Here is a 26,150-nt window from a genome sequence, read left to right as displayed (position 1 = left end):
CATCTGGCTGCTGAGGTCATGTTTTTGGATGATATTATCGAAAAGCAGCATATGGATGAAGAATAGAAGAGGGCCAAGAATAGATGTTTAGGGACATTAGAAATAAAATTGTAGGGGTGGAAAAATAAGCCATTGCAGAAGGTTTCATGGGTACACCAGATAGTTAAGAGTGGAACCATGTGAAAGAAGTCCCACTTAGCTGGATAACAAAGGAGGACATGTTTGACTGTTGGAGGATGCAGGGTGGTCAAAAAAGAAAGGGAGGGATGGTGCACTGTAGTCAGCCAAACTGAGGATGTCACTTGACAAGTGCTGTGGGAGAGGTGAAAACTTAATTGAAAACATTCAAGCAAAGAGTTTCAAGGGAAGAAAAGCACCCATAAAGGAGACAATGCCTTTAAGTTTTCTAAATGATGAACTCTCAGCCATAACTGAAAGTGTTACTTAGATTTTCTAAATCTGTTATTCATTATCTACAGGTTTGAACTCGAAACTGACAGACCAAACATTAACTCACAAAGCACTACAGGAGGCTTTGAATGATCCAAAAAATGGAGATTTTGCCTTTAAACATTTGAAACAGCAGGTAAGATATGGAAATGTATATGATTTGAATTAAAAATTGGTTTGTGTTTTACCATTGAGTATAACTTCTTACTTCCTTGCAAAGTGTTAACTGTACTGCATGTGTGGTACCTGCTGCTTCTGAAAAGCATCAAGTACAAGGGTGGGGAAATGGCTCTCTTTCTTCCCTGTATGCTGTTACAACATGGAGGCAAACCCCTCTTAATTAAATCAAACACCCAGAAAAGCCTACCTTGCAATCTATTAAAATATGAGTGACAGAGAACCCCCAAATTCCAGTATTAAAAGAAAATAGCATCAATTTATTTTCTTGCTCTAAAGGTGAATCTTAAAAAAAGAACTTTTCACAAATTTAAGGCCTTCTTTCTCTTAATTGCTTACTATCTGCCTCCAACTCTATAACAATATGCTGTTCCAATAAGACATTTATTAAGATTACATCAACTTAATTTCAAAACCACACAGTCGCTGTCGTCTTCTGTGTCTTCACTCTTCCAGCTGGGGATCTCCATGTGTTGTCTTTTTTTACTGCAAGTATGTTTTACATGAAAAAGTACTTTTGATGGAGAGTGGTTTCTAATTCTTTGAGAACACGACGTTAGATGGGCAATTTGCTCTCCACTTTCTCTCTCTACGGCAGTTGCTCTCTGACCAAATTTAAGAATGTCTGCATTTTATGCCCCCAACATCAACTCATCTCATTGGTTTGATATTGGCAAAACAAATAAGTTCAAACTCAATTGGGTTTTAGTATCCAGGGGCATAATTTAAATTGACTGGTTAAATTCAAATTGTCAAAACAGCAACCAAAACTCAGGTATCCATTTCGCAGCCAAATGTTACATACATTAATTATTCCAGTAATCTGGGACTGCCATCTAGTTATATATACATGTGCTTCTAAGCTCTTAGTTCAGAATAGCATTCTTTCTCTCCTAAAGGTACTATATACGTCTTCAACTTGATAATAATACATAATTTGACTTACTAGGAAGGTTTTTAAAAAAAACAAAATAGTAACATGCATGTTTTAATAAATTCATTACTTTTTTATTAGATGCATAAGTCAGTTTTGAGAATTTCAATGAAAATATGAACATTATGTAGTGAGGAAACCTTATCATACTATTGGGTTATTCCAGCATTGGGACCTGTATTTTCTGTGATTTTAGTTGTGATCTCCCTTAGTTACTTTGTCACTTCCTGGTTCAGAGTAGAACTTCTTTCTATCATTCCTGGTTTAACCAAATCAACAGAAACTGTGGAGATTGGGCTTGGGAATTTTTTCTTATTCTGGATGACTAACTAATTTAAACATCTGACTTATTCTTGGCAAAGGGATCACAAAATGCATAATTTATGCTTTAGTTGACATCCTGTGCAGTTAATCCATAGGGAATTACATTGTCCTATTCCAGGCTTCACTTGCTGGTAATTTGGAAAGAATGGGTTTGCTTGGATCTAACAGATGTTTTGTGGAGTTTGGTGCTGGTCGAGGAAAGTTGTCCCATTGGATAGATCTTGCTTTACGAGATGCCGAGAACACTTACTTCCTCCTTGTGGAAAGAGCAACTACACGTTTCAAGGTAATGGTTTTCTGCAATTAAGTGATAAACACTGATTATCTGCATGGAATAATTTTCTAAAAATCTTAGTAAATTAATTGGTCAAATGTAACATTCTCTCTTAAAGGTGGATGGTAAACATAAAAATAGAGGCTCAGTGTTTGAGCGGCTTCAAGTTGACATCAAAGATCTCAGCCTAGGCAAGTTTCAGTTTTGTAAACTTGCAGAATAATAATATTTTAATTCTTCTTTTAAATAATCGTCTTAATCAGTATATTGTTGCAGGTCAGGTGCCTCTTCTTGTAAGAAAAAGATTACCTGTTGTTGGAATTGGCAAGCACTTGTGCGGAGTTGCTACAGGTATAATTGACTTTAATAAAATCTTTGAGTATGAATGTAAAGTGTCTTACATTTGCCATTCAGCTGTTTCAAGCACCTCTTGGAAATTTCATATTCTTTCAAGCATCTCAGAAGGTAACACTTTATAGCCGATCTTTGCAAACCTACGTTCTGTTGTGTGTGTAACTGAGTGAGTGTCCCAATTCTTATTTTAAGAAGTGTTATTATCTTTCTGCAATATCTTTAAAACACTCATAATTTGTTAATGGAATTATGACACACAATCTGAATAATCTGGTAAAATATGAAATATTCTGAAATTCAGCATTACAGTATATCAGCTGATATTGATAGAAATGAATGTATGGAGATTGTTATAAGAGATGACTATTTAGTCCACCTACCGTACTGACTCCTGCTCAGATGTGTACTGTTGCGCATACAAACTTTTGCCACTTTTGATTTTGGTATCTATCAATTAAAATTACCAATTTGAATTTAAAATGAATACCATAAACCCTTCCTGAAAATGTATATAACATTTAGATAAGGTGAGGACGCCTTGTTTCTTGGCTTGTTTGTAGGTGGTAGAAGTCAAAGTTAACACTAGTTAAGGTTAGGCTGAAATGCACAGCTTTTGTCCAAAGATTGATATTGCTGTTGTTATCGAATGTATTAACTAATAATCTGTAGGTAATTTTAAAATGTCTCGAGAAACTATTATCCCTTATGTGCTGAAGTACAATGTTATAAATATACAAGATTGATTTAGTACCTTAAGTTTATATCTAAGGATCCTTCTTACTTCCATATTAAGGAATCACAATTAACATTTCTAAATTCTTTTCATGGAGTCCAGTGCTCTTGGAAAAATCATGTTAAAATGAAATAGGATGTGAAGAAAAGGAATCATCACACATTTCACCAGTGTGAGGCCACACTAAATTTGGATTGCACGCCGTCTTCACATTGGGCACTTTATAAAAGACTCCACATACTATGTTGAATGCTTTGCTCAGGAAATAAGCATTTCCTGAGTTCAATGACTTCCATTGGTGAGCATCCTAAATCAGACACTTATTCTGATACAGCAAATTGAACCACAATTTGACAAACCTTTACCTTCCTCATTAGTTGGCACCAGACATAAACAGAGATCCAAAATGGAAGATTTCCATTGGAACTTAAGGACAGATACTATTTACTTTTACAAATTAAACAGATAGGGACTACTTTATACAATTGACATCTTAATGCTTTCCTTCTTTAAAAGGATAACTTGCTTTTGTCTCCACATTACATCTTACCAAGCTTTGACATATATTTGAATTGTACAGTAGTACATAAATGCATTAGTCACTTGCATAATTTAAATATGGACATTTTCATTATTTTAAAATTCAGCTATAAGCTACTTCTGTGCCAAGTACATCTCAGCATTATAATCTCATTATAAGTACATGAGAAATGACAAATTTTCTTGTAAATCACACTTCCTGCATTTATCATCTTCTTTGTACCATAGAGTCTGTGTATACTTCTTTTTCTTTCTTACTAGCTAAATGTCTGTCTTTGTTGTTAAGTTTCTAATTGGTTATTTCCCCATGTTCATTATTAATAAAGCTTTTCAATTAGATTTCAGTATTCTCAGCAATTACAGTCCAGCACCAGATCTGAAACAGCGATATTTCTTGCAAAACGAAAAGGGTGTGCTTGTATATTGTAACAAAGGCCCAAATGCAATTTGTCAAGAAAGATTTCTCCAAAGTACAAATTGGAGAATAGTTTTTGCTTTAAGTATTTTAGTTTGAAACTATAAATGCACATTAACTCCACAAAAGTAAGAAACAAGCTGGGAAAATGTAACTTTATGCAAGTTATTGATAGTTTGTAACAGTTTTTTTTATTAAATTACGCAGATCTTGCTTTAAGATGTCTCATGGAAAGCTATAAAACAAACCTGGAAGATACTGGCAAGGAACCACCGGAAAAAAGATTGAAGGGTGATGAAATGTGCACATTAGGAGATCACAAATGTCTCTCTAATTGTACTGTAGATATCACTGAGAAAAGAAGTCCTGTCCTGGGACTTGCTATTGCACTGTGTTGTCATCACCGATGTGAGTGGAGGCATTATGTAGGCAAGGAATTTTTTTTTTCACATGGTCTTGATGCAGAAGATTTCAGGATCTTTCAACGTATGTCAAGTTGGGCCACCTGTGGAATGAAACGGCATCTAAGTGGTATAGGGGAGGCAGAATTTGACAAGACAAACCAGAAAGAGCAACTGGAAGAGCATGATTTTGAAGAAGAAAGTTTCACTTATGAAGGGTATGTGTTTAATTATCTAATATTACTGTACCCATATTTTAGGAACTTTTAAAGCAGTAGCACACTTTACAAATGCTTTGTCTGAGTTAAAATTGTCAGTGCCACAGTTCCTCCTATTACGATCCCAATTAATGTATTAATTCAACGAGTCATATCCCAGATCGAAAAGCATATTTGCTTCTGTTTTTATTCAGAGGTGGTCTCTTGCTTCAACACCAACACACAATCTGCAGATTCCATTTAAAAAAGTTTATTGCACAAATTATGAAATAACGAAAGCTTTTTGTAAATAATATTATTTGAAAGATTTTGAAATGCACAGTAAGCATGCATTACTCCATCTAGGAGAAAGTGAGGACTGCAGATGCTGGAGATCAGAGCTGAAAAGTATGTTGCTGGAAAAGCGCAGCAGGTCAGGCAGCATCCAAGGAGCAGGAGAATTGATGTTTCGGGCATAAGCCCTTCTTCAGGAATGAGGAGAGTGTGCCAAGCAGGCTAAGATAAACGGTTCTCCGCCTCCACGCTGATCTCTGCACCACCCCCCCCCAAACCTTTTATCTTAGCCTGCTTGGCACACCCTCCTCATTCCTGAAGAAGGGCTTATGCCCGAAACGTCGATTCTAATACTCCATCTAACCCCTTTACAGTACTGAAGCACCCAGAGAGAATTCCCTTCCCTGTCACATCTATAGGTTTGATTTAGCTACTGCCTTCGATGTCTTGGGAGTTTTAATAGTCTCTTCCTTGAGTGTTCACACAACTGAACTTAGACTTTTCAATTTCAAATAATCCCTTCAAGGTTCTAACCAAAACTTCTGGTCTGGAACTTTCAAACTAAACCCCTATACTGTAACCTATTTCCTAACTTCTCTGAACTAACACTTTTCTCTTGGAGAAATTATTTCATATATCTAACTTCAACCTGGACCTCTGCAAACAAAAAAAGCATTTTTTTAAAAAAGAACTTTTAAAGCTGTAACTTTTTCCCCTTAACAAAATAAATCAATCTTCGATCTTTCTAACTGAAAGAAAGTTAATCCTATTCAGTGTTTACTGTCTGCTCGCAAAACTGTCCCATGCAAACAAATTCCAATTACCACTCCAAGGGGTGTCTCATATTAGTTTAAATAAAACATAATTCCAAAAGTACTGACAAGTTAATCACTAAACCTCTCAAACACACAGACCAAAGCCCACTAATTCAAAATTCAAACTCTAAAATAAATGATGTTAACCTTACATCATCACATTGATCTGGAAAGTTGAGATTTATGTACCATCTACTCTTCTTAATTCAAAGTCATTTGATTTAAATTGTTATTCCCAAGCAAAAATTGAATAAAGCATGTTGACTTCTCTAAATTCAAATATTTTTGTTCAAGAATATCTTTGAATTAAGTAGAATAGACTGTTATTAAAATCATAACAAAGGAACACATGACTTGTTAGACTCAGTATTTTGTTGTGGCTGTGTGATAGGACTGTTAGAGACAAATAAACTGCAGATGGTGGAATCAAAAGTACACAAACAGGGAACTGGAAGAACACAGCCAGCCAGGCAGCGTCAGGAGGTGGAAAAGTCGACATTTTGTGTTGAGACCCCTCATCAAGGTCCCAATCCTGATGAAGGGTCTCAACCCAAAAAATCGACTTCTCCCCTCCTGATGCTACGTGGCTGGCTGTGTTCTTCCAGATTTCTGTATATCTACATGTGATAGGGTTGTGGCAATGCATTAAAATGTAGACACACGTGTATTTAGCAGAGGGTCACTTAAAAGCAAGTAGTATTTTTTCCTAACTTTTTTTTTACTATTGTTCCAGCTGAGTTCTATACAGAAGTCTAGCCTAGGATATTTTTACCAGAGTTTCCCAGTCTTTATTCAAACACTTCTGTTTCTAATTATTTTCAAATTATTTCTAATTAAATGAGAAAGCAAGATCCTATTCCATGATCCTTATCTGAGCTGCCATTTAAAATACACTGCCAATTCATACCAAATACAGAGGAATCTCAATTATCCGAACGAGCTGGGTGAGCACTATTTCGTTCGGATAATTGACTGTTTGGTTAATTGATTTTCCTCTGGGGCTGGGAGGTTTCTGTGAAGTTTGTTCTCTGTTCAGGATACTAGGCAGCAGTACATCATGCGCAAGCCCCTGCCTGACCCCCAACCCTTTCTGCCCCGATCCCCCCCAACACCACCCACTCCCAACCCCACACCACCGTCGGCCCCCGCCCACTGTCTGACATCCCCACCCCCACCCCCCCCCCCCCCCCCCCCCCTCCCCTCCCCCCCCCCCTCCCCTCCCCTCCACTGTCTGACATCCCCACCCCGGGCAGCCAGACTGGACACCAACTAAGAGTGCTGCTGCCTTTGTGGGGTAAGTTTCCAAATAGTGCTTACATACACACACCTTTTTACTGCAACTTTTTGACAGGTTCCACCTTTGCCCTGTACAGGACAATGTTGGAGAGATTATCTGGGGAAAGGGGGTTAAGGATTCACCCCTATGTAGAACTCCAGGAAAGTGTGGGGAGAGAGAGAGGGGGCGGGAGGTCAGTCATTTAGAGACGGTGCCTGGACTGTCCAGGACTGTTCTCGGCAGCATTTCAGTAAGCCGAGTTTGTTTTTAATCAGTGAACAAAAGACGCGATCACAGTTGAAACAGCTCTTTGACGTAATGTTTCTATTGGGACCTTGAGATCAGCTTCGGATAATTGAAATTCCTCTGTAGTCTGTTCTCCCATATATTTTTGCACTGAACAAGGCAAAGGATGAATCATGGAATTGTTGTATTCTGTCAAAGGTATTGAATTGTACATCAGTTATATTTCTTTCAATATGCAACTAAATCTGATTTCATCCTTACCTGATCTAGCCTAAATGTGACTCCAGATTCCTAGCAAATTAGTTAATTTTAAACTATGGGACGGGTGCTGGCAGATGGGACTTGATTGGGTTGGGATATCTGGTCGGCATGGACGGGTTGGACCGAAGGTTCTGTTTCCGTGCTGTACATCCCTATGACTCTATGACTCTAAATAGCCTAGGTATCCACTCAGTTAAAGGGCAGTTGGAAGTGAGCAACAAATGCTGGCTTTGCCATTGCTGCAGATACCCCATGAGAAAACATTTTTAAAAACTCAAAATGTTTGCAGCCAACTTCACCCAGAAGTGACTGTCTTCAGTATTCAGATAGTTTATAACTCCAAATTGACATCAGTGGGAACTAAGGTTACTCTTTACTGGTGAAAATATATTGAGCACGAAGGATTGTTCAGTAGTTCGAAATCAATCGCAATAGCCTCAGGGAATAACTGCATGAATTCCTCATAGTCTCTTAGGCCCAACTATCTTTGGCGGTTTCATTAATGACCTTGTCTGCATTATAAGAGCAGAAGTTTGCAGTATATTTGCTGAAATCTGCACAGTGTTGTACACTATTTACAGTTCCTCTGATGCTGAAGAGGTCCATGCCAATGCTTTGTAAATCGTTTAACTGAATTCTTTAAGAATCAATGCTGGTCCCCAGCATGACGTCCACATCGAATGAATGAAAGTTTGTTAAAATTAAAATAGAACAAAAGGCCAGTTACCTGAATAGATATCTCAGCTGTGAAACGGACGTTTTCTGCCAGTGAGTGTGTATCACAGAACATGGTAGGCTCAAAATCTGTACCATTCATGAGTTTGTTCATGAGATATTACCTCATGCATGAATATGAAGTAAAGCCAAGTAATCCCACTTTTAACTGCATAATAGGAATGTGTAATTCTTCAGCTGTTCCATTTTATTTATTTATTTTAATTCCTTATCAGGACACTGACTGTAGAAGAGAGAGAACATTTGGGTCATCTTTGCAAGCGGTTGATAGACCAAGGACGAATCTACTACTTGAAGCAGCAAGGATTTGATTCTGTTTTGCAATACTACATCAGTCCCAGCATCTCTCTAGAAAATGTCCTGCTCACAGCTGTACCTCTTCCAAAGATTCAGTAAAGAATAAAGTGAATTTTGACAAATTGATATTGGTAAACTGTTATGAGTTTTGCTGATATGTTCCTCATAACATTATCTATTAAGCAATGAGTTCCACTTATTGTCCTGTCATTAATTCTTCCTGGATTCTCTTTGTCTTGTACTACATTTGTATTATACTGCACAAACAAGAATAACTTTTATCAATACAATTTCATTTATTTGAAGTCTTAAATTTCATTTCACACCAAGGAGGTCCTTTCATAATTTCACAACAATATTGAAGACTCCATTCAAGTTTATGTAAATTATATATATTTAGCAGTGAGTTGTGGTCTTTTAGTCCAGTAAATGCTTTGTATCAGAAGGCAACTTGTTTTCAGTAGGATATTTCAGCCTCAATTGTAACAGACAGTTCTGAGGTATATGTTTTAGTTTTGCCTGAAAAACAAAATAAATAACTTGTATTGTTTTGTTGATTCGTGGTATGCCACTTTATAGACAGTTCCTTTGCTTATCTACCATAAAGGAGACATATCCTCTATCCTCTACCACAATATTTACAAATCTGTTTACAACTTTGCTTTAAGAATTGTACAATTTGTAACAATGTTTTCATGATGAATGATTTCCGCTGCCTCTAACTTGGTTTTAAGTTACAAAGTCCTATCTTTTGTTAGTGAGTGCTCAGTCACAAAACAATGTGGTTAGTCATATAATTCTTGTAAAGTTAAACTCACTTGTATGATACCAGCGCTTTTGATTAAGATCCTAATTAATCCAGCTATACTTTTAATTTATTCAGGGGGATAAGGCTTCACTAATTAAGCCAGCACTTATTGCATCTTCTAGTTGCCCATGAAAAGATAGTGGTCATTTGGTGTAGGTGTACACACAGTGCTGTTATGGACTTTCACTACTTTGACTCAGGAACAGTGATGTAGTTCCAAGTCAAAATGATGTGTGACTTAGAGGGGAACCTAAAGGTGGCTGTTCTTCTGTATCTATTGCCTATTGCCTTTGTGCTTTTAGATGGTAGTGGTCATCAATTTTGAAGGTGCTGTCTAAGGAGCCTTAGTGAATTGCTACTGTACACCTTGAAGATAGTACAAGTCATTCTGCTATAACATGCGTTTCATTAATGTGAATTCACTATAACACGATTGCCGAGTTGGGGGAACTTTTAAAACGTGTTGGCTGTAATGCGACTACATCACCAACACTTCAAGCGTTGTTTGTAAAGCACGATTTTTCTATAATGCAGGGTTGCACAAGAACGCAACCATTGTGTTGTAGAATAATTACCTGTTTACATGTCTGCTGAACATTGGTGATGGAGGGTGTGAATGTTTGAGAATGTTGTGCCAATGAGCTGCATTGTCCAGCGTGGTTTTGAAGTTTGTATGTGTTGTTCGAGCCGCACTTTGCAGGCAAGTGGAGAGTATTCTATCACACTCTAGATTTGTGCCTTGTAGATGGTGAACAGGCTTTGAGGAGTCAGGTGAGTATTTACTTGCTGCAGGATTCCAATCAATGACCTGCTGCTGTAGGCACAATATTTATATGACTATTCAAATCAGTTTTTGGTCAAAGGTAACCCCCACCTACTCACCCAAGGAGGATTTAATGGACTACTTAAGTATTTGACAATTTGTAAATGGTACTGAACATTGTTCACTGTTGATTGCACATTCCCATTTCTGACTTATTGATATTTTGTAATAAACCTGTTCAGCAATGTTATTACACACCTCATGAACAGATGGGACTTGACTTAGAGGCAGGGACACTACCAATGCAACAAGAGCCCTACTTCTCACCTGATAATGGAAAGAAGGTCCAGGTAGCTGCCTCTTTTGTAGCTGTACTGGAATAGATTGGCTACAGATGCAGCAAGTTCTGGAATACTATTGTCTTTCGTGCTATTGCCACAATTTAGTCTGCAGCAACCTCTGCCTTCAGCCATATCTTGATGTTATGTGGAGTCAATTGAATTAAGATCTGCAATGCTGGAAACCTCTACAGGTAAGTCCATTTTATTCCTCGGGTACTTAAATTTTGCGTACTACCACTGACATCCTCATGACAGTCTGGTAAATTTATTGTCTGTCTCACTTTTAATATCAGGGTTATCTGAATAATGTTGATGTCTGTAGAATATTAGCAGTGTTTTGCAGTGTAACTGATTTGAGTATAATAATAATGTCTGTAAACATTAATCTCCAAATTTTTCGTAGGCAGTAAAATAAATATTCAAGTCTATCACCAGCCTCCTCCTACACTATTTTGTTGATGCATCAACATAACATGGGCTGATTTTTAAAAATATGTTCACTTGTGTTTATTACAAAATAAATATCAATTGAAAAAAGTCCTTTTACTCACTACTTTTTAATTCTTGAATGTAGGCTTGCATAAATTCTATCCCAAACAGTTCACGGTCTTCCTCTTCCTCTGGATTTTCACACTGGGGTAGAGTTATTTGAAGCTGAAGAGGGTTATCCCTCAGATTCACAAACCTGTCAAATACATCAACCATGTCAGATCAATGATAAACATTTCTTTGGAATGACAGAAATAAACCATTTTGCTCTGCAGCTCAGTCCCACTCACCATGCTTCGCCTATAACCTGTTTTCTCTTCAGGTGCTTACCCAATAGATTTTTTTTAAACCATGAGTGACTCAAGAGTCCTCCTCACTCAGGAAATGCATTCCATATGCTAACCATTCGCTGAGTCAAAATGATTTTCATGTTACTGTTGGTTCTTTTGCCATTCCATTTATTTTAAATCAGTGTCCTCTAGTTCTCAAACTTCTGCCAATGGGATTTCGCTTCTCTCTCTCTCTCTCTCTCTCTCTCTCTCTCTCTCTCTATCGAGACCCATGATTGAAATTCAATCAAATTCCTCTTCCACCTTCTCAAACAAGAATAACACAGTTTCTCTAAACCATTCACATTACTGAAATCCCTCAGCCCTGGAACTTTATATCCATTATGCATCCTCCCTAAAGCCTTTGCGTAGTTTCTAAAGTATAATGCCCAGAATTGGACAAAGTATTTTACTGGAACATGAACCAGTGTTTTTTTTAAATTATCTACCAACGATCATTATGAAGTATAAATTTCATTAATGACAGTAAAGTATAAATGGCATCAATATTCCAAATAAATTTTGCATCAAGACCTGACATCAGAAACTACCACCGGACATTTGTCCTATACTCTGAGTTATTACACTGGTCTCCACTTGTTGAACTACTTGGAATCTTTCTGACTCCAAGGTGACAGTGGTCAATCTAAGCACAAGAATCCTGCTGAATTTCAACTCAGTATTTAGAAGCAATACAGGTCGTTCTGCTATGACACGGGTTTCATCAATGTGAATTCGCTGTAACATGATTGACAAATTGTGGACGCTGTTTCTCAAGTGCAAATTTTTAAAACACACTGGCTGTAATGCGAGTACAGTGCCAACAAAGTGCAAGTTTTCTATAACACGGGGTTGCACAAGAACACAACTATTGCATCATAGAAGAACTGATTGTATTCCATTTGCAATTCCCTGACCTATCTGAAATAGGCAGCGCATCTTCTGATTCTGAAGGAAAACTATTCCCAATAGGTCATAGGCTTATTCCACAAAACCTGTGTGTATCCTTAGAAGGCAAAAATCCATTTGTTTAGAGAGCAGCCACTGTCAACAAGTAAGGTCAGAGGCAGTATCAAACTTGAAGTAAAGGTTTGGACAAATGCATCAAAAAGAAAGGAAATCATGCCAATTGGGATATTAAAGAAGAGTTAATTCTTGCAGTAACTTTTAAGGCCACTATATAATTCAAAGTGCTTTATAGTACTTTTGAAGTGAACTCACTGCTATAATCTAAGAAACACAGTAAGATCTCAGCAGTGTGTGACTAAATAATCTGTTACTGTGGTGTAGATTGAAGAATTAATAATGGTCAAGGCACCAGGAATAACTCCTCTACAAGTCTTCAACATTGAACCATGAGCTTTTTTCCTCTAGCCAACTCGAGGGGGTTCACGATTCCTCAGTTTCGCAACTCACCCTAAAGACACCACCTTTATCAATGAAGCATTCACTTAGGACTTGTTAGAATTTTGGTAAACATGGATTATCAGTTTTAAACTTCCATCTTCTGATTTTAACACCAGGGACATTACATAAATTAAAATAGTTTTTAAAAGGACAAATAGCAACTTCAGATGCGCCAAGCTTCTTTAACCCATTTGTAACAGCAGAACTGGAAACCACTCTCCATTTTTATTTCCCCCCACAGTCCCTTAGAAGACAATGCCAATGAAAAGAAAGTCAGAAATATCCATTTTCGAGAACTCAAAAGGATACCTTTAAACGTCACATCTGCTGAGAATGCAAGTCATCAATGAAGCTATCATGGTCTCAAACCTAACACCAAGGGCTCTTAAGGACTTTCTAAACTTTATATTCCTGAACTTCCTTTTTGCACGAGACACTTCCCTTTCTAAATTTTTTAAAAATGAGGGTTAGTAAGCATTAAAATTCTTCTTTAATATCACTCAAGAAAACCTTGTAATTGACTCATTTATTGCTGAACTAGCAAACTACATTTTAATCGAAATGTTATATAGCTATGTGATAAACAAAAGTTACAAATCTTTGATGTGGCCAACCATGGTAGTTTAAAACAAAAGAAGAGCTGGTTCACCCTGCCTCACCTGCTTGGTACTGCACAATACAGAAGTATCAGTCTTAATTTAAGACCTCTTGTGGCATAGTGATAGTGATAGTATCCCTGCCTCTGAGGAAGGAGGTCTGGGTTCAAGTCCCACTTGCTCCAGAGGTGTGTAATAATATCCCTGAATAGGATGGTTGCAAAATTTATATCAGCCTTAATTTTTGTGTTCAAGTCCCAGAGTGAATTTTCTGACTCCGAGACAAGAATGCTCCTAACTAAGCTATGGCTAAGACAAGGTGAACAATGTCGAGCAGAGAATGTTCTTTTTAATATATAAAGCAAACAGCTGACCTCCCCTTCTGACTCAGTATCCAAATGCACTGGAATGGGTGCATTTGGATATGTACAATTTCAAGAGGAGCTTGCAAACTAGCACTTAGACCTTGAGGAATTAGAGGATATGGGAGGAAAGCAGGAATGGGGTGCTGAGTTGGATGATCAGCCATGATCATGCTGAAAGATGGAGTAAGCTCTATGGGCTGAATGACCACTTTCTGCTCCAATTTTCAATGTTTCTAAATTAAGTAATAAGTGGTTCAAAAAGGGAATATGAACAACTTAACAAGGAAGAAGAAAACTTCTGTGGTTAGGTTTAATAAATTTGACTAAGAAAGGTAAATCATATTATCTACAGATAAGTCCATAATAGACAATAAATCTAAATGGCAGTCTTCTTAATAAGTACTTCACTTAATTGTAGAAACAGATACAATGTAAAAATAATTCAGGGAGGAATTTGATGGATTAAATATTATAATTTTGAAATAATGGCGGCGGCCATTATTAAATAATAGTATTTAAAACAGGCAAATTTCTTACACCTGATGGGTTTCACCCCAGGCCAAAACAAGAAATTCACGAGAAAATTATACATGCAAAACTCAATTTTTCCAAGGTTCTCTCGATTCACATGAATGACATTGTGAAGAAGCAACTGGTTTCTGCTTCAATGACGAATCAGTAATTTTCCAGTTAAAATTAAATAGTAGAAAAACACTAGTCACTAAATGCATATGGAATGACTAGTTTCCACTGCATCATTACCGTAAATTGATCATTTCTTCCATACAAATTGGGATTTCCTGTAGCTTGTTACTGGTTAAAACTAGAGTACTGAGATTTTTCAATTTATTGATGGCTTCTGGCAAGTGAGCGATTTCATTCCTCTGTAGCCAAATTGTGTGTAGGTTTTCCATTCTGTCAGGGGAAATATAAAAAAAAATTATGCTATTTGAAATACTGTCTGATCTACTTCAATATCGTGCAGAGATGTTTTGAAAATTTTCATCTATCCATTGTTATATTTTACCAAACTGAATATCACATTTGCACTCAACTATTGAGGATGCTCAATTATACAGATAGCAATACTATACAGTTCAAGGGAATATTTTTACTTTATTGCACACATGTCCCTTCCTAACTACCACAACCTTAAGAAATCTAAGACTGTAGCTTTCCCAAGACCACACAAAAATTCAGATTCAACATTTGAACAAAACTAACTGGTTTCTGTCAAGGTATCGATTATCAGAGCCCTAATCAAATGCAAGAACATCAGTTCGATGTGCACTTGTAAGAACCATGTGATGTGAGGGTGATTCTCAGCTGTGGTGCCTCTGAACGAGAGTAGGCAAAAATACTATCATGCCTTGCATGAAGAAATGCTTTTCATTTAGAATTATAGTAACTGTTTGGGCACTTCCTATGTATCCTATATCCATGTCCTGGATATAATCAAGATGAATGACCGGGTTATCTAACAGAAATGCATGAACAAAATTCTCAATTTTCAGCGATGTTAATAGCTGGACAGTTTGCTGACTATTTAACATTAATGGTCTCTTAGCTTGAATGTGCTGTACCTCTTTCACATATATTATAGCGTGCACCATTAGTCACACTGTTATTTTGACAGCAAATTATACCTTATCTACTTTGCTTCCTTGAAAAGTAAATAAAAATGTTTTTTTGTTCCATTCAGAGGAAAAGTAAAAAAAGCAAAACAATTAATAAATATGTTTATGCTCTTTGAAATACTGTCTGATCTATTTCAATATTGTACAGAGATGTTTTGAAAATTTTCACCTCTCTCCATCACATTTTCCAAAATAAATATTACATTTGCACTCGACTATTGTAGATACTCAGTTATACAGATCACAATACTGTACAGTTTGAAAGAATATTTTCCCTTCATAATTTAGAAAAATACCTATTGCTATCATTGACAGGAGTCTTTTGTGGAAGGTAAAATTGCTAATCCTATACATTTAATCTAAATTGTTATTTAATGCCTTATTGTATAAAAATGTAAAAAAGAAAGGGATTTTTTTCTGGCAGTCTAACCCTTCATTATTTGTAAATTTTGTATCATAATGCACTCAAGTTTTTCAATTCTGGAATATGGTGAAAACTAACTTCTGGCACAAACCTTCTCTATCTTCCCCTCAGCTCACCCCCTCACCCTTCTCTGACACTGTCTAACAGAAAATCTCTTCTTCATTTATTTAGTTGTCATATACTGTCTGTTATTCCTGCATGCTCCTATCTGAGGGAGACTTTTTAAAGACATTTCAAAAACTAGAAGATACACCTTAAAATGATTGTGTTGACGACTGAAGTGATGGGCTTTACAGGGAGGTTATGGTAGTCTTTTTCAGAAAATACTAAATACAAGAACTACTCTCTTTTAGAGTCATAAAGTCATGGGGGTTGGAGGATTTGAGCTATAGGGAGAGGCTGAACTGGCTGGGACTGTTTTCCTTGGAGTGTCAGAGGCTGAGGGGTGACCTTCTAGAGGTTTACAAAATTATATAGGGCATGGATAGGTTAAATAGACAAAGTCTTTTCCCTGGGGTCGGGGAGTCCACAACTAGAGGGCATAGGTTTAGGGTGAGAGGGGTAAGATATAAAAGAGACGAGAGGGCAACTTTTTCACATGATACATGTGTGCTTTAATAATATAATTTGGAAACATGTTCTCTTTCATATAGCTTATAATGGCCATTATTATAGTCATTCAAAATTCTGTAGTTTGAAATTTTGGATTGGTTTAGTAGGACTATGACATTGTCACAGTAAACCTTTCACATAATCTGTTGAAATAACATTTGGAGGATTCACTATGCGAGAAATGAGTCTTCTTAGTCTGTTCTTTGACAGTGCTTTAAAGTCAAGGATGACCTGCTTTTCAGTGGGTTCTGAGATGACTGATAAGTTCAATGTGTTCTTCAGAGTCTAACACACATAAAGTAGGTGGTGCTTGAAGAGTTGAACAGATGAGATGTTTGGAGTTTTTTTTCCCCTCATGCTGTAACTTCCCCTCTGCATGCTCCCAAACAAGTGTCTCAATGTGCTTGATGCTTTCCCAAACCAACCCCTCCAATCTGTTGCAAGCCAGGACTCCCATGAGTTGGCAGGAATGTTTGATCCCATCAGGGATGTTTTGAGGACTTCCCCAAAGTGTTATCACTATACTCCAGGCAATGTCCTGCTGTGACCAAGTTACAGTAGAGCTGTTGCTTCAGGAGTAACCTGTTGGGCATCTGACCTCCATGTCCCATCAGTAGCGCTGGTTTTGAGTGATTCACCTCAATACATTAATTGGAGAGAGAAAATTGCTGTTGGGCCAGCTTTCTTGCCCCAGAGTTTGGAGGGTCCTGCAAAGGTTCTAATGGTAATCCTCTGGATTGTCCAAATCTCTGAGGCATATAGGATTAGACTAGATTATCTACAGCACGGAAACAGGCCCTTCGGCCCAACAGGTCCACACCGACCTTCCGAAGAGTAACCCACCCAGACCCATTTCCCTATGACTAATACACCTAACACTATGGGCAATTTAGCATAGCCAATTCACCTGACCTGCATATCTTTGTGACTGTGGGAGGAAACCCACACAGACACAGGGAAAATGTGCAAACTCCACACGGACTGTCACCCAAGGCTGGAAGCGAACCTGGGATCCTGTTGCTGTGAGGCAGCAGTGCTAACTCACTGAGCCACCATGCCACCCTATGGAGAATGGGAATCATTATTCCCTATTAAACCATGACCTTAGTCTTGGATTTAGATCCTCTGCTCAAATATTTTCTTCACTCAGAGTCATAGAGATGTACATCATGGAAACAGACCCTTCGGTCCAACGTGTCCATGCTGACCAGATATCCCAACCCAATCTAGTCTCACTTGCCAGCACCCAGCCCATATCTCTCCGAACCCTTCCTATTTATATACCCATCCAAATGCCTTTTAAATGTTGCAATTTTACCAGCCTCCACCACATCCTCTGGCAGCTCATTCTATACACGTACCACCCTCTGCGTGAAAAGGTTGCCCCTTAGATCCCTTTTATATCTTTCCCCTCTCACCCTAAACCTATTCCCCCTAGTTCTGGACTCCCCGATCTCAGGGAAAAGGCTTTGTCTATTTATCCTATCCATGCCCCTCATAATTTTGTAAACCGCTATAAGGTCACCCCTCAGCCTCCGACACTCCAGGGAAAACAGCCCCAACCTGTTCAGCCTCTCCCAATAGCTCAAATCCTCCAACCCTGGCAACATCCTTATAATTTTTTTCTGAACCCTTTCAAGTTTCACAACATCTTTCCGATAGGAAGGAGACCAGAATTGCACACAATATTCCAACAGTGGCCTAACCAATGTCCTGTACAGCTGCAACATGACCTCCCAACTCCTGTTCTCAATACTCTGACCAATAAAGGAAAGCATACCAAACGCTTTCTTCACTATCCTATATACCTGCGACTCCACTTTCAAGGAGCTTTGAACCTGCAATCCAAGGTCTCTTTGTTCAGCAACACTGCCTAGGACCTTACCATTAAGTGTATAAGTCCTGCTAAGATTTGCTTTCCCAAAATGCAGCACCTCACATTTATCTGAATTAAACTCCATCTGCCACTTCTCAGCCCATTGGCTCATCTGGTCCAGATCCTGTTGTAATCTGAGGTAACCCTCTTCGCTGTCCACTACACCTTCAACTTTGGTGTCATCTGCAAACTTACTAACTGTACCTCTTATGCTCACATCCAAATCATTTATATAAATGAAAAAAAGTAGAGGACACAGCACCGATCCTTGTGGCACTCCACTGGTCACAGGCCTCCAGTCTGAAAAACAACCCTCCACCACCACCCTCTGTCTTCTACCTTTGAGCCAGTTCTGTCTTCAAATGGCTAGTTCTCCCTGTATTCAGTGAGATCTAACCTTGCTAATCAGTCTCCCACGGGGAACCTTGTCGAACGCCTTACTAAAGTCCAAATAGATCACATCTACAGCTCTGCCCTCATCAATCTTCTTCGTTACTTCTTCAAAACACTCAATCGAGTTTGCGAGACATGATTTCCTATGCACAAAGCCATGTTGACTATCCCTAATCAGTCCTTGCCTTTCCAAATACATGTACATCCTGTCCCTCAGGATTCCCTCCAACAACTTGCCCACCACCGAGGTCAGGCTCACTCGTCTATAGTTCCCTGGCTTGTCTTTACCATCCTTCTTAAACAGTGGCACTACGTTTGCCAACCTCCAGTCTTCCAGCACCTCACCTGTGACTATCGATGATACAAATATCTCAGCAAGAGGCCCAGCAATCACTTCTCTGGCTCCCCACAGAGTTCTAGGGTACACCTGATCAAGTCCTGGGGATTTATTCACCTTTAACCGTTTCAAGACATCCAGCACTTTCTCCTCTGTAATCTTAGCCTAAGGCTGAGATGGAGCATTGGAGGTGGTTATAAATTTCATCATCTATGACTGCTTTCTTCGAGAAGTGACATATGGAAAAAAGGTCCATGAAGTTAAATAGCAAAATCTTACTTGAAAGCAGGAGATGTGCTATAGGAGCTGGTTGGAAGAGCAGATGACTTTTCTAAATGTTTAACGAAAGGCTTATTTTCTCATATGCTTTGGAGAAAGTGCGTTTCTGGGTGAGTGCTCACACAGGTATTATTTGCATACTGAAATTCATACACTGAGGTTTGAGTGGTTTTGGACAGAAGGTGATGTAGGTGAAAGTTTCTCAGGTGTTCTATCGATCACCTCCTCACCTTTGGCAAATTTGCTGGAGTTGAGGTTCAGTATTGCAGCAAAGAAAATGGATAAGCATATTGGTTCCATGACACAACCTTGTTTAAAATAGCCTTTTCTAAAATAGAACCTGTGGTTGTTCCATTCGTAAGGATCACTGCTTGCAAGAGAAAGGGTGGTGACAATTTTTTAAAGGCAGCCAAATTTGAGGAATGAATGCTATAAGCTTTCACAGGTTGACAAAGTCAAAGTTTTTTTATGGTTTTTATCTTCAAAAAGGCCATGTACATCATTGCAATGTAACCATATAGAGTTGAACATTTGTAGCTTGACATTGTTCTTCTCCACATTGTGGCCTCAAGAGTTACTGACACCATTTTCCTTTTATTTTCAAGAAAGATCAGGGCAAAATATTCTGAGTTGTCTAGATGGTGAAATATGTGAAATAAAACCAAGTAAGAGCCTCCATACATGAGTAATTATAACACCAATCAGACTATTTTCATCATTTGGCTACTTTTATAATTAGATATGTTTGATCTATCATAAAGGAATTTTCCGGCAGGTACTCGGGTGCTATGGAACCATACGTCCAGACAGATATAAAATGTAATTTTTGTTTTTTGTTAAGATTTCATCAGTTTTTTTGTTAAATATAAAAAATGTGTGCATATACTCAACACTTAAAAGAAATTGAAGATGTTAGAAAAGTGATAATCATTTTTACCTATATGTTGACAGAAATAGCTGAATTAAATGTAAATATTAACCACAATAAATACATTTTTAAAAGAGATTGTGATACTATACGGCTAGCGATGTTTAAATTTCAAGTATTTGGAAGAACAGAAAATCAAGAAACTACTTCTCAGAAACCTGTTTATTACCTCGCTACATCTTCTGGCAGTTCTTTCAGTTTGTTACTGCCCATATCTAACCATTCCAGTGCAGGCATATTCAGAATAGCTGAAGGGAATGTAGTGAAACAATTCATGGACAGGTCAAGATGGTACAGCTTTTGTAGATGAGAAAGCTACAGAAGAGAAAATAATTTGCAATCAAACAAATTCAGTGCTTCACTAAAGTTATTAAGTAATTGTTTCAAAACATTATTGAGTAGAGTGAACACAGGTAAACAGGTGATCCAGATTTTGCAGTCAGCAGCAACACAACAGCATTTGCCGTTGACCGACAGTTAAGATACAAACCTAACTAATGCAGTGGTTGGGTGAGAATTTCATTTGCAAAGAAAGGAGGTATCCCTCACTGTGTGTACTCCGCACGGCCCTACAGTGTTCCCTGGTGCAACTAAAAAGGACCGATCGCTTAGTGCAGTGCCCAAAGCCACAAACACAAATCTGCCAAGCTGCTGCAGTATCAAGATAAATTCATATTAAAACATTAAGCAAAATTAAATTTATCTGACTTAAGTATTTAACAAATAAAACTTGTTAAATATTAGGTAAATTTGACCATAATTTTAAGTTGCGCATTGAAACACTTAAAATAGAAAAAAAAACACATTAAAACATTGTAAGAACTTAAACACAATAAGTATGGTGATGAATGATTAAAAACTCTGAAATCATTCAAAAATTATCCTTCTAATACTGCTGCACTCAAATTTTCACACTGGCCCTGAAGTCATCTCTCAAAACAAAATTATAATTGCGATCCGGTCAATTAATCGTCAATACAAGCAAATGTAGAACTAAATTTCCGAGTGCAGAATCATTAAGAGTGGCAGATTCCCATTCTCCAATCATTCTAATTGTTAGCATGTGGACTGCAGCAATTCAGGAGGGAACATGCCACTTCTCAAAGGAATGTGCAACAAATTAGGGGATGTGCAACAAATTATAGCTGTGCTAGCAAAGCTCACATACAATGAAAGAATAAAACAAATAGGTTGTGAACACAATCCAATGAATTTCATGATCACTTTCTAATGCAATTCCATGGTGTTATTTAAAGTTCATGATATAGGTTGCATAACAACTGAGAGCAACATAACAACTGAGCAACCATGCTCCACAATGTGTATGGGACTTCAGCTAAAATATTTATGACATTTGCAATCATTTTGCATTTTGAAAGATGTAACTTTTTATCTGTTGACATTGGTGCAGCTGTGTTTATTTTTAAATGTTTTTTATAAAGAGCCTTGCAATCAATGTTCATTCTAAGCTGCATGATTGTGCACTAATCCTGAAGTTTCCAAGCACATAGGTGCCCCTTCAAATGACCGCATTGTAAATAGCCACAGCATCAAAAAAGAATAGTACACATGACTAAATGGCCAGGAAGAAAGGATGAGCATACAAAGAATATGATTAAAAGGCTAATGTAAAAAGCACAATCCAAAATCTACAAAGAAGATATCAGAAAAAGCCAAATATTTATTCTGAGATTCATTATCCCTAAATATCATTTGCATTACACAGAACTGCTTCAGAGATCCAGAGATCCGAATATGCTATAAACAGAACTGTCCAGTTTGGATTTGGTTCGACTGATACATCTAGAACTGCACTGCAGCACATGATAATTCCTACAATAGTTGAGGTCAGGATACAAGAAACATTTTAAATGTAAAATCATTCCCAGGATGATGTCAAATTTGTGAAGAGGTTAGCATTTCAGGTCAACGCAACTCTACATTCTGTACACAGACACTGGTCGAGTGCTATCAGTGTTTTCTGTTTTATTTCCATATAGTTTAGGTCAAATGTATCCAATGCAAAGGTACATTTATTATATACAAGCAGCTATAAAACTTAATTTACAATGCTGTTCAAGACTGAAAAAGGGTGGCTGAAGTTTGGAACTCTCCTCACCAATGGCAGTTGGCATGACATCAGTTGTTCATTTTAAACTGGAAACTGGTAGATATTTGTTCACCAAAAGGCATTAAGAGATATGGAGCAAGTAAGTGTATGTAGAATTGGGTTGCAAATCAGCTTTTATCTCTTGAGTGGCAGAACAAAGCTTATAGATGTCCCAATGTTCCAATGGCTTAAGGGTTCATTCTGAAAATAGTGTAAAAGGTTTTAGCGTTTTTCTACATTATAACAGCCATTGCATTTCAAAGATAATTAACTGATTTTAAAGCATTTTAGAACTCTTGAGGTCATGAACGAAACTATGTGAATGAATATTATTGTTATTATTTGCTAACCAAACCAGAATGTCTGGCCAGGTCAAACTCAGTGCACACTTGCTCATGTGTGTGTCCAGAATTCTTTCTCTGGAAGATACATCGTTTAAAATACATTAAGACTCCTTTAAAATCAAAATTCTGAAGTACCCAGGGCATTCAAATATCACTGATTTAATGCTGCACAGGATTTATACTAGATGCTTTATATAATCTTGACGATGTGAGACCATCTCCTTTACAGATACCTCAGCCCAGCTAAGATAACAGTATGAAGGACAACCATAATTATATTCTTCATCAGGGGTCTTAGATACAAAGTCCAGTTGCCCATATGCTGAACCTAATGCTCTTGTGCACAGACCCTTGTATTTCAGTGTGTGAATATGTTTGAGCAATACGGAGAACCTTCTATTTTCCCCAACTCAAGAAACTGGGTAAAATTTTATACACCTGCCTGTTCAGGTAAATCACTGAGATCCCTGTTCACAGCAAGATCTAGTTTCTCCAGATTCTCACAGTCGCCAAGCTCCTCAGGCACTGCACGCAATCTGTTGTAACTGATGTATAGCTCTCGCAATTTGGTCAATTGTCCTGCAAGGGGAGGAAGGTAAAGGTGTGAAAGTCAACTTTTGCTGTCAACATTAATCTAGTATTTTATCACTAAGCAACATAACATTGTACAATTTATTTGTTCAGATTTTGCAGCTGAGTAATACTTAATTTCATGTATGACAAGCAAAAATATCACAAAGTTCAATCTAAAAAATCTCAGCCTAGAATTTTTAATTTTAACAAAAAAAATCTTCAAAACGTTATGGTTTGGGTTGCAAATAATAACAATAATATTCATTCATATAGTTACTTTCATGACCTCAGAATGTTTCAGAATCAGTTAACTATCTTTGAAATGCAATGACTGTTATATTGTAGGAAAACATTAAACCTTTCACACTGTTTTCAGAATAAACCCTTCAGGTCATTTGAACATAGGGACATCTATAGGCCTGTTCAACCTTAAAACTTGTTCTGCCACGGAGGCTGAGGGGTGACCTTAAAGAGGTTTACAAAATTATGAGGGGCATGGATAGGATAAATAGACAAAGTCTTTTCCCTGGGGTCAGGGAGTCCAGAACTAGAGGGCACAGGTTTAGGGTGAGAGGGGAGAGATATAAAAGAGACCGAAGGGGCAACTTTTTCATGCGGAGGATGGTACATGTATGGAATGAGCTGCCAGAGGAAGTGGTGGAGGCTGCAAGATTTAAAAGGCATTTAGATATGATTAGAAAGGGTTTGGAGGGATATGGGCCGGGTGCTGGCAGGTGGGACTAGATTGGGTTGGGATATCTGGTCGGCATAGACTGGTTGGACCGAGGGGTCTGTTTCCATGCTGTACACCTCTATGACTCTATGATTTGCAACCCAATTCTACATACACCTATTTGCTCCGTATGTCTTAATACCTTTAGGTGAAGAAATATCTAACAATCTCCAATTTAAAATGAACAACTGATGTCTCACCAAGTGCCATTGGTGAGGAGAGTTCCAGACTTCAGCCACCCTTTGTAAATATATTGTCTGCTTTCAATCTTGAACAGCTTGGTTCAAATATTCCCTAGTTCAAGAGTCCACCCAGTAGTGTTTGTCAGTCTATTCTTAATTTCACCTGATATTTTGAAAACTTCATCAGATAATTTTTTTAATCTTCTGAATTCCAAGCAATACAAACTAATTTGCCTGATCTTGAAATTTAACCCTTGTAGTTCAGGTACTAATTACTTGGATCAAAATCTTAGGACCCTGCTCTTAACAGCATTGTAGGATGTACCTACACCAAATGAATTGCAGTGACACACTAGCACCTACTCAAGGCCAATAAGGATAGGCAATAAATACTATCTTGGTCAACGACTCCTACATCCTGCGAAAAAATGTTTAAAACTCTATACTTGCCCGTTCAAGAAATGGGGTGGCACAGTGGCACAGTGGTTAGCACTTCTGCCTCACAGCGCCAGAGACCGGGGTTCAATTCCCACCTCAGGCGACTGACTGTGTGGAGTTTGCACGTTCTCCCCGTGTCTGCGTGGGTTTCCTCCGGGTGCTCTGGTTTCCTCCCACAGTCCAAAGATGTGCCGGTCAGGTGAATTGGCCATGCTAAATTGCCCATAGTGTTAGGTAAGGGGTAAATGTAGGGGTATGGGTGGGTTGCGCTTCGGCGGGGCGGTGTGGACTTGTTGGGCCGAAGGGCCTGTTTCCACACTGTAAGTAATCTAATCTAATTACTGCTTACAGTAATCCAGATATGATCTAACAAGGGCTTTGTATAGTTAGTTATTTTCACCTCCTTGAATTTGACTTCTTCAGATATAAATGCCAGCACTCTATTTGTCTTTTTCGTAATTTTCTGTAACTATTCATAACATTTTAATGATCTCGTGCATGGACCACTACCATTTTTAGCTTCTCACCATTAAGGGAGTACCTTGCTGTGTCCTTCATCAGTCCAAAGTGGGTGATCTCACATTTGCGTACAGTGAAATCAATTTGCCACAGATTTATTTGCTCAAATACTTCATTTAATGTTTCATCATTTTATACTTCTTTCCACCTTGTTCATAATGCAACTGATGATTGTGTCACTGGAAAACTTGAATGTGTAGCTTTCTATCTCATCATCTAAGTTGTAAATGAATAGTGAATACTTGAGACATTAACACAAATCGTCAAGTGACACCACCAGTCACATCCTGTTAAATACAGTACCGACCCATATTGATATACTTTGTCTCCTTCCAGTCACATTCCTTATTAGGAATAATTTGTCTTTAATCACATAAACTAATATATGAATTTAGAATAAATTACTGACTTACTAAGGATTTTTTTTCTTTTAACTATTAAAGCAAACATATTGATTTAACCTAGCAATTTAATTATATTCAAAATTGTCTGATGTCATTAAATCAAATTTGTGGCTAATGTATTCTAAGTGTTCCCTTCTCTGGGTTATGAATGTGTATTATCTAAAATATTTACAATATCATTAACTGAATACATCTCAAAAGATTTTGGAAAGAACACTTTGCAAAGCAAAATATACCAGTTCCAAGCAGCCACAATGTCACATTTATAAAGTCATGACGGACATAGATAAGATGATTAAACAAGGTCTTTTCCCCAGGTTAGGGGAGTCCAAAACTATACGGTATAGGTTTAAGGCAAGAGGGGAAAGATGTATGAGAGACTGGAGAGACAACCTTTTCACAGAGGGTGATGCGTGTATGGAACGAGCTACCAGACATGGTGGTAGAAGTAGATACATTTAAAACATTTCAAAGACATTTGCTCAGGTTCGTGGATAGGAAAGGTTTAGAGAGACTTAAACAAAAAAAAACGCTGGAAAT

The 26,150-nt window shown here is 37.8% G+C and overlaps 2 protein-coding genes across 3 annotated transcripts in view; one reads left to right on the top strand and one right to left on the bottom strand.

Annotated features, from left to right (window-relative positions):
• Nucleotides 1-8,859, top strand: part of trmt13 (tRNA methyltransferase 13 homolog) — a 34,968-nt gene extending 26,109 nt beyond the window's left edge. For both annotated transcript variants that reach the window (XM_072573780.1, XM_072573781.1), the window contains 6 exons: nucleotides 480-586; nucleotides 2,004-2,171; nucleotides 2,278-2,350; nucleotides 2,436-2,510; nucleotides 4,409-4,820; nucleotides 8,642-8,859. In XM_072573780.1, coding sequence (XP_072429881.1) covers nucleotides 480-586; nucleotides 2,004-2,171; nucleotides 2,278-2,350; nucleotides 2,436-2,510; nucleotides 4,409-4,820; nucleotides 8,642-8,822 — 1,016 coding nt within the window. In that variant the 3' untranslated portion in view covers nucleotides 8,823-8,859. The remainder of the gene's footprint in view (nucleotides 1-479; nucleotides 587-2,003; nucleotides 2,172-2,277; nucleotides 2,351-2,435; nucleotides 2,511-4,408; nucleotides 4,821-8,641) is intronic.
• A 250-nt stretch (nucleotides 8,860-9,109) lies between these two features.
• lrrc39 (leucine rich repeat containing 39) overlaps nucleotides 9,110-26,150 on the bottom strand; it is a 29,861-nt gene continuing 12,820 nt past the window's right edge. Inside the window, exons 3-7 of the mRNA XM_072573782.1 lie at nucleotides 23,204-23,340; nucleotides 20,477-20,622; nucleotides 14,584-14,736; nucleotides 11,187-11,320; nucleotides 9,110-9,242 (exon numbers count right to left, since the gene is read on the bottom strand). Coding sequence (XP_072429883.1) covers nucleotides 9,181-9,242; nucleotides 11,187-11,320; nucleotides 14,584-14,736; nucleotides 20,477-20,622; nucleotides 23,204-23,340 — 632 coding nt within the window. The 3' untranslated portion in view covers nucleotides 9,110-9,180. The remainder of the gene's footprint in view (nucleotides 9,243-11,186; nucleotides 11,321-14,583; nucleotides 14,737-20,476; nucleotides 20,623-23,203; nucleotides 23,341-26,150) is intronic.

This window comes from Chiloscyllium punctatum, chromosome 7 (genome assembly GCF_047496795.1).
Source record: "Chiloscyllium punctatum isolate Juve2018m chromosome 7, sChiPun1.3, whole genome shotgun sequence".
In the NCBI taxonomy this organism is placed as follows: Eukaryota; Metazoa; Chordata; class Chondrichthyes; order Orectolobiformes; family Hemiscylliidae; genus Chiloscyllium; species Chiloscyllium punctatum.
Note: the sequence above shows the minus strand (reverse complement) of the source record. Positions and strands in the feature narration are given on the sequence as shown.